Here is a 12,490-nt window from a genome sequence, read left to right as displayed (position 1 = left end):
ATTTCCAACAGGCTGGGACAAAAATCCTGTCCCTTCAATAATGGGCAGCTGAAATTTTTTATGACATGGAGGTAAATAATACCACCTGGTAAATAACATTCCATTAAGCAAAGGGAGAGGACACTTCCTCCATGCAGTTGGTTAACATTGGCCTCTTGTTAAACAGATTTTAATTTTATATTGATATGTTTTTAATTAATATTAATTTACTGCTATAATGTTTTATTGGTGCTGTATAAGGCACGTTGGATCCCATGTTGGGAGAAAGAGCATAGAAAAGCTAATAATATTAGCAAACAATCTACAAAGTTAAAAATACTTTTACGTAATTTTAAGTATCAAACCACTTATGACTTTATTCTAATCACAGAGATGCAAAATTTTGTCAGATAAATTACTTAAATTGTTTGGTATGGAAAGTGTTATAGAGAGTAATGGTGGTTCTGCTAATGGTGGTTCTCCACTAACTTTGGAAAGATGTTAGAAAATATAATTAATGTATGGCTATTTTCTTACGAATAGAGGAAGAGCACAGTTGATTCACCAGAGGTCCATCTTGGTTCCCACACTAGTCAGCCAGATGCTTTCAGGAAAGCCACAAGTCAACTCAAGGATGATGAAAATCCTCCTGCTGCTGCCCCCACTTTAAAGTTCCATTAATAGATTTGTCTAACCTTCTTTTAATAGGAACATAAGAGGGGTCCCACAGAATTGAACAGCATTGTTAAATTTTTATTGGAGGTACACAGTAGGTGATAATTTAAAACTGCATAGAGAAGTGACTTTTACATTCTGTGTGATCTGGAATTTCTATGATTTGTTTGTTCATAAAAACTAAGCAGTTTTTATGAAGGAATCAGATTATATAATAATCAGCCCATTGATTCCCAGTGTTCCCTGTTCCCATCTCTTAAAATCTTGACTCTTAGAACTTTTTCCCTTCACTTAAAATGGAGTTGCATCCATGTCAGTCATCCACATGGACACTGATAAAATGCTGTTGAGGTATCTCAGGGCTGCTGTTGCTTTGAATTCTCTGTTGTTCTCTTCTTTTTATAGCTTCTGATTTCTTCCAGGGTTGTGGAGCTAGTGGCCCGACATTCTTAAATGGATCCTTTGGGGTGGGTGGGAGAAGGCTTGAATGAATCATTCCCCATCTCCACAGCACATATTATTGTTCATTGATTTACAGGGCAAGAAGTAATTAAAGCTTCTTCTTCCTTTTAAATCCCCCTTCTGTTTTAAGACAGCTTCCTGTTCCCCATGACACTAAATTTAGGCTGTAATTTTATCAACTGCCCTGAAGAGCGCCAGTTTGGTGTAGTGGTTGAGAGCAAGGGGACTCTAATCTGGAGAACTGAGTTTGATTCCCAATCCCCACTCCTCCACTTGGAGCCAGCTGGGTGACCTTGGGACAGTCACAGCTTCTAGGAGCTCTCTCAGCTCCTCACAGGGTGATTGTTGTTGTGGGGATAATAGTAACATACTTTGTAAACCGCTCTGAGTGGGTGTTAAGTCATCCTGAAGGGCGGTATATAAATCGAATGTTATTATTATTATAAGTCACATGGAGCTTGCAGTAAGACAAACAACTCACCACCCACAGCCCTTTTCTGCTAGTGAAAGCATGTGGGGAGAAAGGGAAGGAATGGTGAAGCCTTTCCTGCTGCCACACCACAGTCAGGAAGTGATACACTATTTTTAATATGAGTCCCGGTTCACATGTTAAGTGCAAGTTGGAAACCCCAACCCAACTTGGGTTTAATGTATCATCTAATCAGACCCTAAGTTTAAAAGGATAATTGTGAGGAGAAGCAGGACTCATGCAGAATGTTATTTACTTAGAAGTGAACATATTAGTAGGATCTTGGCCTTAGGGATGGCCATTACCAGGTTTTTAGTGGCAATATAAGGCTGTATTAAATGTATTAAATAACACTTGCAACTAAATGAGGAAAAAAGAGACCCTTCAGCTGTGCAAAAAGCTCATACTGTGGATCCAACCTAAGAGAGCTACCATTTCTACCTTCTCAGCTAACCTTCCATCCAAAGCCAATTCACTCATTTTAGACAAGCGTGCCCGTACAGTATTTGACATGTACTAGAGAAGTGTTGAATGCAATTTAAGTTGATCTATGCAGGGCTTCAACACATGTCCAGCTAAAAGTAAACCTTACATTTATTATGTCACTGCTTAACCCACTTTTTGGCATCTTTATAGCGGCTTGATAAATATGGTTTAAGGTCTGTGTTCGGCATTCTTATGACTGATTCAGCATCCGCTGAGGACTCCATGGATCCATTTAATCTACTTTTAAAGCACACTGGTTTGGTCATATGATTTTGATCTAAACTTCTGCTTCATTAACAGCAATAATATATCATTTATAATAATATTCCACTTCAGAATGCACCATATAATCTCTTATTTCATGTACATTATCCCAGTAATTCTCAAAAATAGTCCAGAAGTACAAGTCATTATTGTCATCTAGGATTGCCAGGTTCCGTTACCCTCCTGGCGGGAGGCAGGGGGCTCAGCGCACTCACCTTGTTTTTGTTCCTCGAGTGTGCTTCTGCACCTGTGTGATTGCACAGGTGTGGGAGCATGCATGCACTTCACAGCAGGCTGAATTTGGCACCCAAATTGGCCTGCTGCGAAGCATGGGTGCGCTCATGGGGCAGCACAATGATGACACTCCTGGGAAGTGACGTCGCACCACCGCAGGAGCACGCCTGGAAGGCTCATTTCCGAGCCTTTCCTCCTCGCTGGTCAGGTGAATGGTGGGGGTGGTGGAGAGTGGGAGTGGGAGTGGGGGGGGATCCCCTGCCTCCACCGGAGGATCTGGGATCCCTGTTGTCATCCCTTATTTGCAAGTGACATCTGAGGCTGAGAAATAAAACCTTTTGTCTAAAACCAGCTACTGAGTTTATGGTAGATTGTCTTAACTTGTTCACAACATTTTCTTAGCCACTATAGCACAGTATTGATGGCCATTGCTGCCACATTGGGGACTTGCTCACAAGGCTTTAATGAAATCAAAAAGAGTCCAGTAGCACTTTTAAGACTAACCAATTTTATTTTAGCATAAGCTTTCGAGAATCAAGTTCTCTTCGTCAGATGCCTGATAATGAGTCACTGGTAAATCCTGATAAATTTGGAGAGGTCTGACCCGGATTTGTTGTCCTATCATTTTTCAAGCTAAAAAGTCAGGAATTGCAAAAAAACCAAGAAATGCTGAGCACTTTTTTTGTTTTGCACCATTAATGTCCTTGTATAATTTCTGTGAGAGTATACATTTTTGGATTATTGTCAGTGAAATCTAAAATAGAATCTGAAATCTCAAATAGAACAAACAATGCCAGGCTACCTACAGTATGGACAGTAAAAAGAAATCATGAAAATGAACCAGGATGATTCTAAAGTAATATCATGGGATTTTAAAGATCAATCCTCAGTAAAAATTTCATAGTGAGAAACTTCAAGTCTCACATTAATAGTAAAAAAAAATCTTGTAAAAGTAGAAGGATAAATACAGTGTGAAGCACAAGTATGTTCATCAGATGAATGTTTGTGGATAAAATATACATTTTTTTCATAAACATACAGAACTTAAACTAAAATTAGCACATTCAGTCATCCAAATTAGCAGCATTAATAGGCATTCCAAAATGAATTTTCTAACGAGGGAAGAACATTAATTGTATTGGGCAAATTGCTTTTCCGTTTTAATATGTGAGCTAAGTTTTCGATGCAAGGTTATAACTTTAATAGTTCTCTCTGTCTTATTTGCATTTGAGTACTTTGCTTAATAGAATCCTTGGCATGGCCAGGTTTGAACTCCTAAGGCCAGAAGAGGGGGACGTGAACAGAAATGGTGTTCTCATGTTGCTTTTTCTGCATGTTGGCTTTAAGGTCAGTCAGTAATGATGGTTTTCCAAAATGTTTTCTTTCCTGCTCTGTATTCAGTTTGGCTGACCTTGAACAGTTTGTAAAAATTGCTGAGAGAGGTTTGAGTAAAGATGTGCAGAAAGGAGATTACGACGGCTTGGTGGAAGTTATGGGTCATCTGATGGCTCTGAAAGACAGACAGATTAGTACCAATGAGATGTTTGAGCCCTTGAAACAAACAATTGAACTCCTGAAGACATATGAGCAAGAATTGCCAGGGGAAGTCTACAAGCAGCTTGAGGTGGGTGAGAACATGTGACTGATATGCAAATATGTAGACAGATAGAAAACTTAAAAACAGTCCTTTGAGAGTATGGTTAACTCTGAAACACGCACTCATTAAGGATGCAGTGCTTCTAGGAAGAGTTCTTTGATAGGCAGAAGATGCAAAAGATTATTGAAACTGCTTGACGAATTCTGTAATTTAAAGTTTCATGGAGACTTTTTCTCTGTACTTAGATCAAAGCAACACACAATCCTGTAGTATTGGAGAAGCTAAAGATGTGTGGGCCTGCTCAGTGCTTGAAAAGGAGACTACTGGGAACCCCATTTAAGGAAGAACAAGATATAGATGTATAACACATTATGCTTGTTTATCCTTCATAGCCTGGGAACCCATGCTTTCAAGATCTCCTTTCCCAATATCAGCCTTTGTGGCAGTTCTGCTCATTGACTATTCCTTCCTTCCACTTATTGACTATTCCTTCCCATAGGGTAGTTAAGACAATCACGGCAAGATCTGGGGCTTAGCATCTACTCCAATTTTATGAAAAAGCCTTCCTGAAGTTATTAGGAAGGCTTTCACTTTGCTGAGATTCCACAAGTTATGTAGGGTGGAATTGTTCAGGACAGCTTTTGACACTGCTCCCTGGTTTTTAATTATATATGTTTGCTAGTTTTTAGGAATTTTTAATTGTATATAGTTTTTGTTATCATTTTAACAAACCTTGAGTCCAGTTTTGGAGAAAAGTAGGCTAAAAATGCTATAATAATTAAATAAAAGTAATTACACCAGCATAGCCACTGGTGTAGCAACTGTTCTGAAAGTTGCCTAAGGCTACATTCCTAAAGCAGGCTTATGTCCTATTAAATCAATGGGGTTACTTCTGAGTAAGCATAGTGAGGATTAGGCTGGAAGTCAGCTTTTTAAATACTAAATAGTAACTTAATTAGCATTTCTCAGTAATTATAATGTACCACTGAGTCCCTTACTGAGATTTTAAAAATCTATTGCATGTAAAATGATTGAATTTTATAGTATGGTCTTTTTAAAAAATGTACTCTCTAAAAGCTTCCTTTTTGACTGTCAGCATGCTAATGACTTTTACAAGGGTTGGAGTTTGAATGGTTTTCAGTGCAATCCTTAGCAGAGTTATTCCTTCATAAATCCATTGAAATCAGTGGGCTTAGAAGAGTGTAACTAGGGTGGCCAGGTTGTCTGCTTGTTGAGCAACCTCTTACCCTTTGCTTGGTCCCCCACTGCTGTTCATCAGGACAGCAGGAGGGGAATGGGGGTCCTAGACAGTGTGCTGCAATGTCCCTTCTGGCTGTACAACTCAAAGTGATTTCACCAAATTACATGATGTTCTAGGATTCAGCTGAAACTCTATGGTTTTTCCTATAGGTAAGGATGTGAACCTGAAAAAAAAAACATTTTTTAAATTAAGATTTCAGAAAGGGGATAAATACTGGTATTCAGCGGTACTCTAGTCCTAGTGGTGGTTCTTCAAATGGTTCCCAAGCCTGTCATCAAGAGATAATCCAGATCTTTCCTTTGACTGATCCTAACCATACACAGCTGGTACTGTGCAAAACGGGATCCCTCATCCTCTAGAAGTGCTCCCAGACTGTAGAGAAATAGGGCGCCCATGCTGCTGAGAAGGGGCAGGCACCACTGGGGCCACCTCCTGTGAGGGGCTCGGGGCAGACACTTTGTTTTTTGGGGGCAGAAAAACATGCCTGTGGGAGAAGGGATTGAGATGGCAGTATCTTGAGGCACACCTCAAGGCCACCTCTTCCTCTTTGTCCTGCACTCTGCAGGTAGGCCAGGTCTAGGCTGCTCTGGAGTAAGGCCTCAGGCTTGACTGGCTTTCTAGAGCCTGTTGTATTTTTCCCCACAACGGGTTTTGTTACTTGTAGTGTATAAAGAACACAGTGATGATACTTCAGAGCTTAAGAGCACGGAGAAAAGTCCTCCGCTTCCTTTTGAAGACTTAAAATAGACTTTATTGGTTGTCCACCTGTCATCTATGTCAGTGGTGGATGGATAATAGCTAGTGAGGGAAATGTTAATGGATGAGATAGTACTGCCGTTAATATATCCTAGCAAAATATCCTCTTCTCATACGGTAACATAAAATCTGATACATTTCTCTAGCATTGGTTCACTGTACTCATGCAGTCTGGGTACGTGGCTGGATGTGGAAATGATCTTACGCTAGCATCTTATTTTTTCTTGTTTTGTCTTGCTTTGCTGCCAGGAGCTGCCTGAAAAATGGAACAACGTGAAGAAGCTGGCAATAACTGTGAAACAGCATGTGGCTCCATTGCAGGCAAACGAAGTGACAGTTCTTCGCAAGAAGTGTGCTGTGTTTGATGTAGAGCAGCACAAATTCAGAGAGAGATTTCATAAAGAAGCACCGTTCAGGTTAGGTCAGATCACTGTCCAGATGCTGTGAAGGCATGGAGGGCATATATGCTTATCTGTGGAAGTATTTACATTTCTGCTTGGCTACCAAGGGCTGAACTACATGAACTACTGTGGTTCTTTTAAGAGTCTTGTTTTACAAATGCAGCTGTTGAGGTTGTGATTTAGAGGTGGATAGGATCATGGGAAAAGGGGTTATTTAATGCTTCTCTCCTGCTGAAAACAGTTCTCTCTTTACCCCCTCTGGAGAAAACACATGTGTATTCATTAGTTTTTCCCAGGGTGGGAATTTTCAGCTGGAAAAAGGTTGGGGTGTTTGCAAATACCCTTTCTCTCAGAGCACCTTGTCTCCTCCTTCAAGTTGCAGGCAAAACCACTGCATTTTCAGAAAGAAACAAGGCAAGTATTCTAAAAACAAAATCACAGAACTACATATAAGTTCTTGTTCTACCCTAAGCCAAGGTAAAAGCAGTTGAATAGGAAAGGCCACAGTCTCTGAGTCATGGGCCCTGTGTGGACTAATAGCCAATTATTTATTAATTATTAAAATATTTATATCTCACCTTTCCTTGTGGCTCAAGGCTGCTTACATGTCACAGTTAAAACATTACAAGTTATAACAACTAAAATAAAAGCTCAGATACACCCTCCTCACATGTGGTTTGTGGGGCTGCTGGAAGAGGGAGGGGACAAAACCTCTCCTCCTGTCAGAGTAGCTTCACTGATGTGGAGGGTGATTTCCCCTCCCCTCCCCGCTCCACACTGCAGCCCCTAGTCTATGCTGGTACCAAAATCCTAGGAATAGCCTTCTCCGGGTTTCATGGGGCTGCAGGGGGAGAGGAGTGCAGGAAAGATCCATTACCATCAGTGTTTACCAGTGACGAATCCCTGAACTGAGCCTCCTGACTTAGTTCTTTATTTCAGTTCATTTTGCATCCTTTTCTATGCCTTTTGTGTATGTCTGTTTTTTCTGTGGTTGCTGCCATTTTAAGGTCCAAGGTTTGGAAATGTGGTCCGAGTTTTATGGCCTTAAAATTGTTTTGAAATGGTGTACATGGAGAATAGGAGTGAAAGTGCTGGTGAGTCAGGAGTAAAAATCTGTGGAAGAATAGAGACAAATGTTTCCTCTCATTCCAGTTTTATAGATGGGTGTGTCTCTCCTTCAGTTCATGCATACCTGCTCACTTGTGTTTGGAGATCCAGTGCAGTTTTGTTTTTATAGCAGATGGTTTTGCATTTATATCCTCATGATTAAAACTTGTGTCATAGGTTTGATGCCGCAAATCCCTACCAAATGCTGGATGTGTCCCATGCAGAACTCAAGGAGATGGAAACCACCATGGCTTCGATATATGAATCAGCTGACTTGTTTGAAGTCAGTGTTCCAGAATACAAACAGCTCAAGCAGTGCCGAAAGGAAGTGTGCATTCTTAAAGAACTCTGGGATATGATCTCCATAGTAAACTCCAGCATAAACGACTGGGAGACTACAAAATGGAAAAATATTAATGTAGAAAACATGGAGCTGGAGTGCAAAAAATTTGCCAAAGATATTCGAAATCTGGATAAAGAAATGAGGGCCTGGGATGCTTTCTCAGGGTTGGACAATAGAGTAAAAAACATTTTGACATCTCTCAGGGCAGTGTCAGAACTGCAGAATTCTGCCATTCGAGAGAGGCACTGGAACCAATTGATGCAAGCGACAGGTGTGCAGTTCACAATGGATGCTGACACAACTTTGGCAGATCTGTTCAGACTCAACCTGCATAACTTTGAGGATGAGGTTCGGAGCATCGTGGACAAAGCCGTTAAAGAAATGAGTATGGAGAAAGTTGTGAAAGAGCTGAAGACCACTTGGGCCAGCATGGAATTCCAGTATGAGCCTCATCCACGTACAAATGTCCCTCTACTGAAATCTGATGAGGAGCTTATTGAAACTTTGGAAGACAATCAAGTCCAGCTACAGAATCTGATGACATCAAAGTATATTGCTTTCTTCTTAGAGGAAGTATCTTTCTGGCAGAGGAAGCTATCAACAGCGGACGCAGTCATTTCTATCTGGTTTGAGGTTCAACGAACTTGGTCTTATTTGGAAAGCATATTCATTGGATCGGAAGATATACGGTCACAACTTCCTGAGGTAAAAACATTATTTCCTGTTCATGGGAAAATACTGGTTGACATCTATTGTCTTCCCACTAGCAATTACTTGATCTTCGTTGAGGTCTGTTTAATATTTTATAACTTATTCAAGATAATTCAATGTACTTTATGACATAGGCTTTCAAAACAACTAAGTATATATCTTTTGGTATTGGGCTGTTGCCATGGATTTAGTTAGGGGACACTTTATGGTTAAAGTGGAATAATATGTGTCTTGGCTTGCCAGGATATCCTAGGAATTACATTTTTTGATGGAGACTACAAACTACACTTCCCTGGATTCCTTTAGTGAAACCATAACAGTGTAGATAAGAGTTTAGTGATAAAATGTCCTTGATCCATTTTCTCTGGGTCAGGAAATGTATCCTATTTGCATGTTTAGAAAAATAATTTTTCAACCTATCTGATTGTCAAATATATACAGAAATATATATAGAATATACAGTAATTCTCGCTACATTAGATTTTCCATTTCCATTAGATTTTCCTTTTCCATTTTTAAGTACACACTTGATATGGAAATTTTCAGGACGATTCATATTTCCGATGTGATGTTTCTGCATTGCACTCTTTAATTTGAGCAAGGCATCATTCATTAATAAACTGGAAACTACCATAACATGCAGCTACACAAAGAGGTGGCAAATTGGGACTGAAACCAAAGCTGGTGGTCTGCGGCATGTAGGGATATTCAGGTTTTGGAACCTGCCTGCATTATTTTGCCAGTATGCTTATCTAGAATTTTTTTTAGTATTAATAACTGCTCTAAAAAGTTTCCATCTGTTTCCCCTAGGTGCTTAGATAGTGTATGTCAGTGCACAGCTGTGGGACAGTAGTTCTGAGTATATTTCACTTGGCTGCAAGTGTCATGCCCAGACCACCTGCGGACTTCATAATTACAAAAGGCCATTCTAATCATGGGGTAGTGTATTTCTCTGAGCAGAATTCCCCAGCTGTTTTATCAGGCAACATGGAAGTAAATGACCCTTCCTCTGTATCCAAGGAACGTAAGTGCTAAATAGCAAGCACTATAAGGAGAACGGTCTTGGGAAAGTCAAATCCTGACTTTATAACTTTGGGTCAGGAGTTTCTGCTAAGAATGTCAACTTATGCTGTTCTGCAGATATCTTCTGTATTAATGAAAAACTAGTATGTATAGGATGCTATTTAGCTACAGAACTTCAAGGTTTGTTTCTTAGGCTCGAAGGGGGATTCTTTTTATCTGATTGAGCCATGCTGCTACTCTTCTGGTTTGGATCTGAAAAATAAAGGTGCACTTGTGGGAAGGTGAGGGGTATCTAAGCAGCTAGTAGGACACTTTCTGTGTTGTTTGTAGGATTCCAAGCGCTTTGAGGGAATCGATGTTGACTTCAAAGAGCTGGCATATGATGCTGAAAAAACCCCCAATGTAGTGGAAGCAACCAACAAGCCTGGTCTTTATGAGCAACTGGAAGATATCCAGAACAGGTGGGTACTACATCTGTTTATTTATTTACTTCATTGCTCTCCTCTCTTCCTTTTAATCCTCACAACAATGCTGAGAGTTAGGTTAGGCTGAGAGAGGTAAGATTGGCCCATGGTCATTTGGCAAGCGTCTGTGGCAGAGTAGGGATTAGATAGAACCTGGGACTTCCAGATCCTAATCCAGCATTTTAATCATTATACCACACCACATCTATGCCTGAACTCAATACGATGCTAGCTCAACTACAAATGTATGCACATGCAGCATGTTCTCTTCAGCTCTTCCAGCCTGTCCACAGTGGTAGCTTTTTTTTTAAGGCAATCATGACTTTTTGTAAGAGCTGTTTTTAAGAAGCATTTTATCCAAATAGCTGGAACGCTTGGCGCTATTTCATAGAGAAAGATATTTTGGTGGAAGGCTATTACAAGGTCAGACTAGCAGAAGGGAGTTGTAGAATCCAACTCTACATCTTTAAGACAGACTTAAAATGTTTTCAATGTCTTGTAAAAATGTGACACATGCATGTAGCCATTCAGTGTTTTCAGTTTATTAGGGGTATACATGCTGGAGAGCAGAGATTAGTTGTGGCTTCCTTCATAAACATACACATTAGGGGTGTGCAAAGGCACACTGTTTCGGGATTCTCGTTTCGGGTATACCTGAAACGAGAATCTGTTTCGGCAACAGCTAAATCCGAAACAGCGAGCCGTTTCGGGTTTAGTGGTTCGGGTATCGTTTCGGGTTGTTTCGGGTTGTTTCAGGTTTCTTTTCGATGTGAAAATGCATCCGTCTTCCCGGACGCCTGGGGGAGGCATTTTCCCACCGAATCAAGCCAAAATTGGTGGGGACCTTCCTCTAACTCCTCTCTAACAACCCCCCAAGTTTCAGACTTCACCTTTTTTGACAGCAATTGTGTTTGAGTGATTCTCTGATGTGAAGTCAGTTGTGTTATTTTTGTGTAGTAGACTGCTTTTACGCCCTGTTGTGCCTTCCTACTGTGTAACCTAAAGCAGTTAAAGAAATAAAGTGCTTTTGACAGCAATTTTTTGGGGTGATTCTTTAATGTGAAGTGAGTTGTGTTATTTTTGTGTAAGATACAGCAGCCATGCCCTTTGGTGTGCCCCCCTGCTGTGTAACCTAAAGCTGTTCAAGAAATAAAGTGTTTTTGACAGGAATTGTGTTTTTGTGATTCTCTGATCTTAAGTGAGTCATGTTATTTTTCGGTGTGGGGGACTGCTGGTGTAACGTGTCATAATGCTTTGCCTACTTGTACTTTGAAAGTGAGAAATGTTTTTTAAAAAACTTTGTGTTGTTCGTGTTTTATTCTTTGTTGTCCAGTTGGTTCCCATCATAGAGAACAATGGGGCTGGCTGGCCAGCCATCTCTGTAGGTGGTGGGGGAATTTGAGGGAGGGTGTCTGTGGTTCAGGTGCTTTTTCACAGGGACAAGCTGGCACTCAGAAGTGTGTCCACCATTGTGGCATCCCTGGGCTGTGCACATTTGCTCTGGAAAACAGAGTGTTATAGTTCACAGCATAGGAGACAAAGGGAGAAGGCTGGCCAGCCTGTTCCTGGGATTGTGTGGGGCTGCTGGGGCTGGATTTGGGCCTGTGAGGAGCTACTGTGGGGATTTGGATCTGTGTGTGGCAGCTGGGGGAGAATTGGGTATGTGTGGGGCTGTAGGGGGTGGAATTTGGGGGCTGAGAGCACCTACTTTGGGAGGCCATGAAATGCCCCCCCCAAGTGGGAGCAGGCTGAGCCTTGGGGCTGAGCCTTGGTGGGGGGTGGGAGGAAAGGTAGGAGAAGGGCCCCTGAGGGTTGGGGGCATTTTGCATGCAAAATTCCACCCCTAGCAAAACAAGCCTCTGTTATTTCCCAGCTGGAAATAGTGCAGAAAGGGTGGGGGAGAGCACCTACTTTGGGAGGCCATGAAATGCCCCCCCAAGTGGGAGCAGGCTGAGCTTTGGTGGGGGGTGGGAGGAAAGGTAGGAGAAGGGCCCCTGAGGGTTGGGGGCATTTTGCATGCAAAATGCCCCCCCCTAGAAAGACAAGCCTGCCTCTTCATTTTCCCCCCATAGGAAACAAGGAGATCAGCAGCAGCATCCACAACGTAAGAGATCATCAGCAGCAAGCAAAAACCTTTCCCTTTTAGGCGAGGATAGGGGGACCTGTTTTGGGGGGCCATAACTTGGCTCCCCAAAGTCCAATCTTTCTGAAACTTGGGGGGTTGTTAGAGGGGAGTTAGAGGAAGGTCCCCACCAATT

The 12,490-nt window shown here is 41.4% G+C and overlaps 1 protein-coding gene across 1 annotated transcript in view; it reads left to right on the top strand.

Annotated features, from left to right (window-relative positions):
• Nucleotides 1-12,490, top strand: part of LOC129327573 (dynein axonemal heavy chain 9-like) — a 262,554-nt gene that overhangs the window by 39,053 nt on the left and 211,011 nt on the right. Inside the window, exons 18-21 of the mRNA XM_054976327.1 lie at nt 3,971-4,193; nt 6,433-6,599; nt 7,869-8,739; nt 10,099-10,229. Of these exons, the coding sequence (XP_054832302.1) occupies nt 3,971-4,193; nt 6,433-6,599; nt 7,869-8,739; nt 10,099-10,229 (1,392 nt within the window). The remainder of the gene's footprint in view (nt 1-3,970; nt 4,194-6,432; nt 6,600-7,868; nt 8,740-10,098; nt 10,230-12,490) is intronic.

The sequence above is a fragment of the Eublepharis macularius genome, chromosome 4, assembly GCF_028583425.1.
Source record: "Eublepharis macularius isolate TG4126 chromosome 4, MPM_Emac_v1.0, whole genome shotgun sequence".
Classification (NCBI taxonomy): Eukaryota; Metazoa; Chordata; class Lepidosauria; order Squamata; family Eublepharidae; genus Eublepharis; species Eublepharis macularius.
The sequence above is the reverse complement of the archived record's forward strand: the minus strand, read 5'-3'. Positions and strand labels throughout refer to the sequence as shown.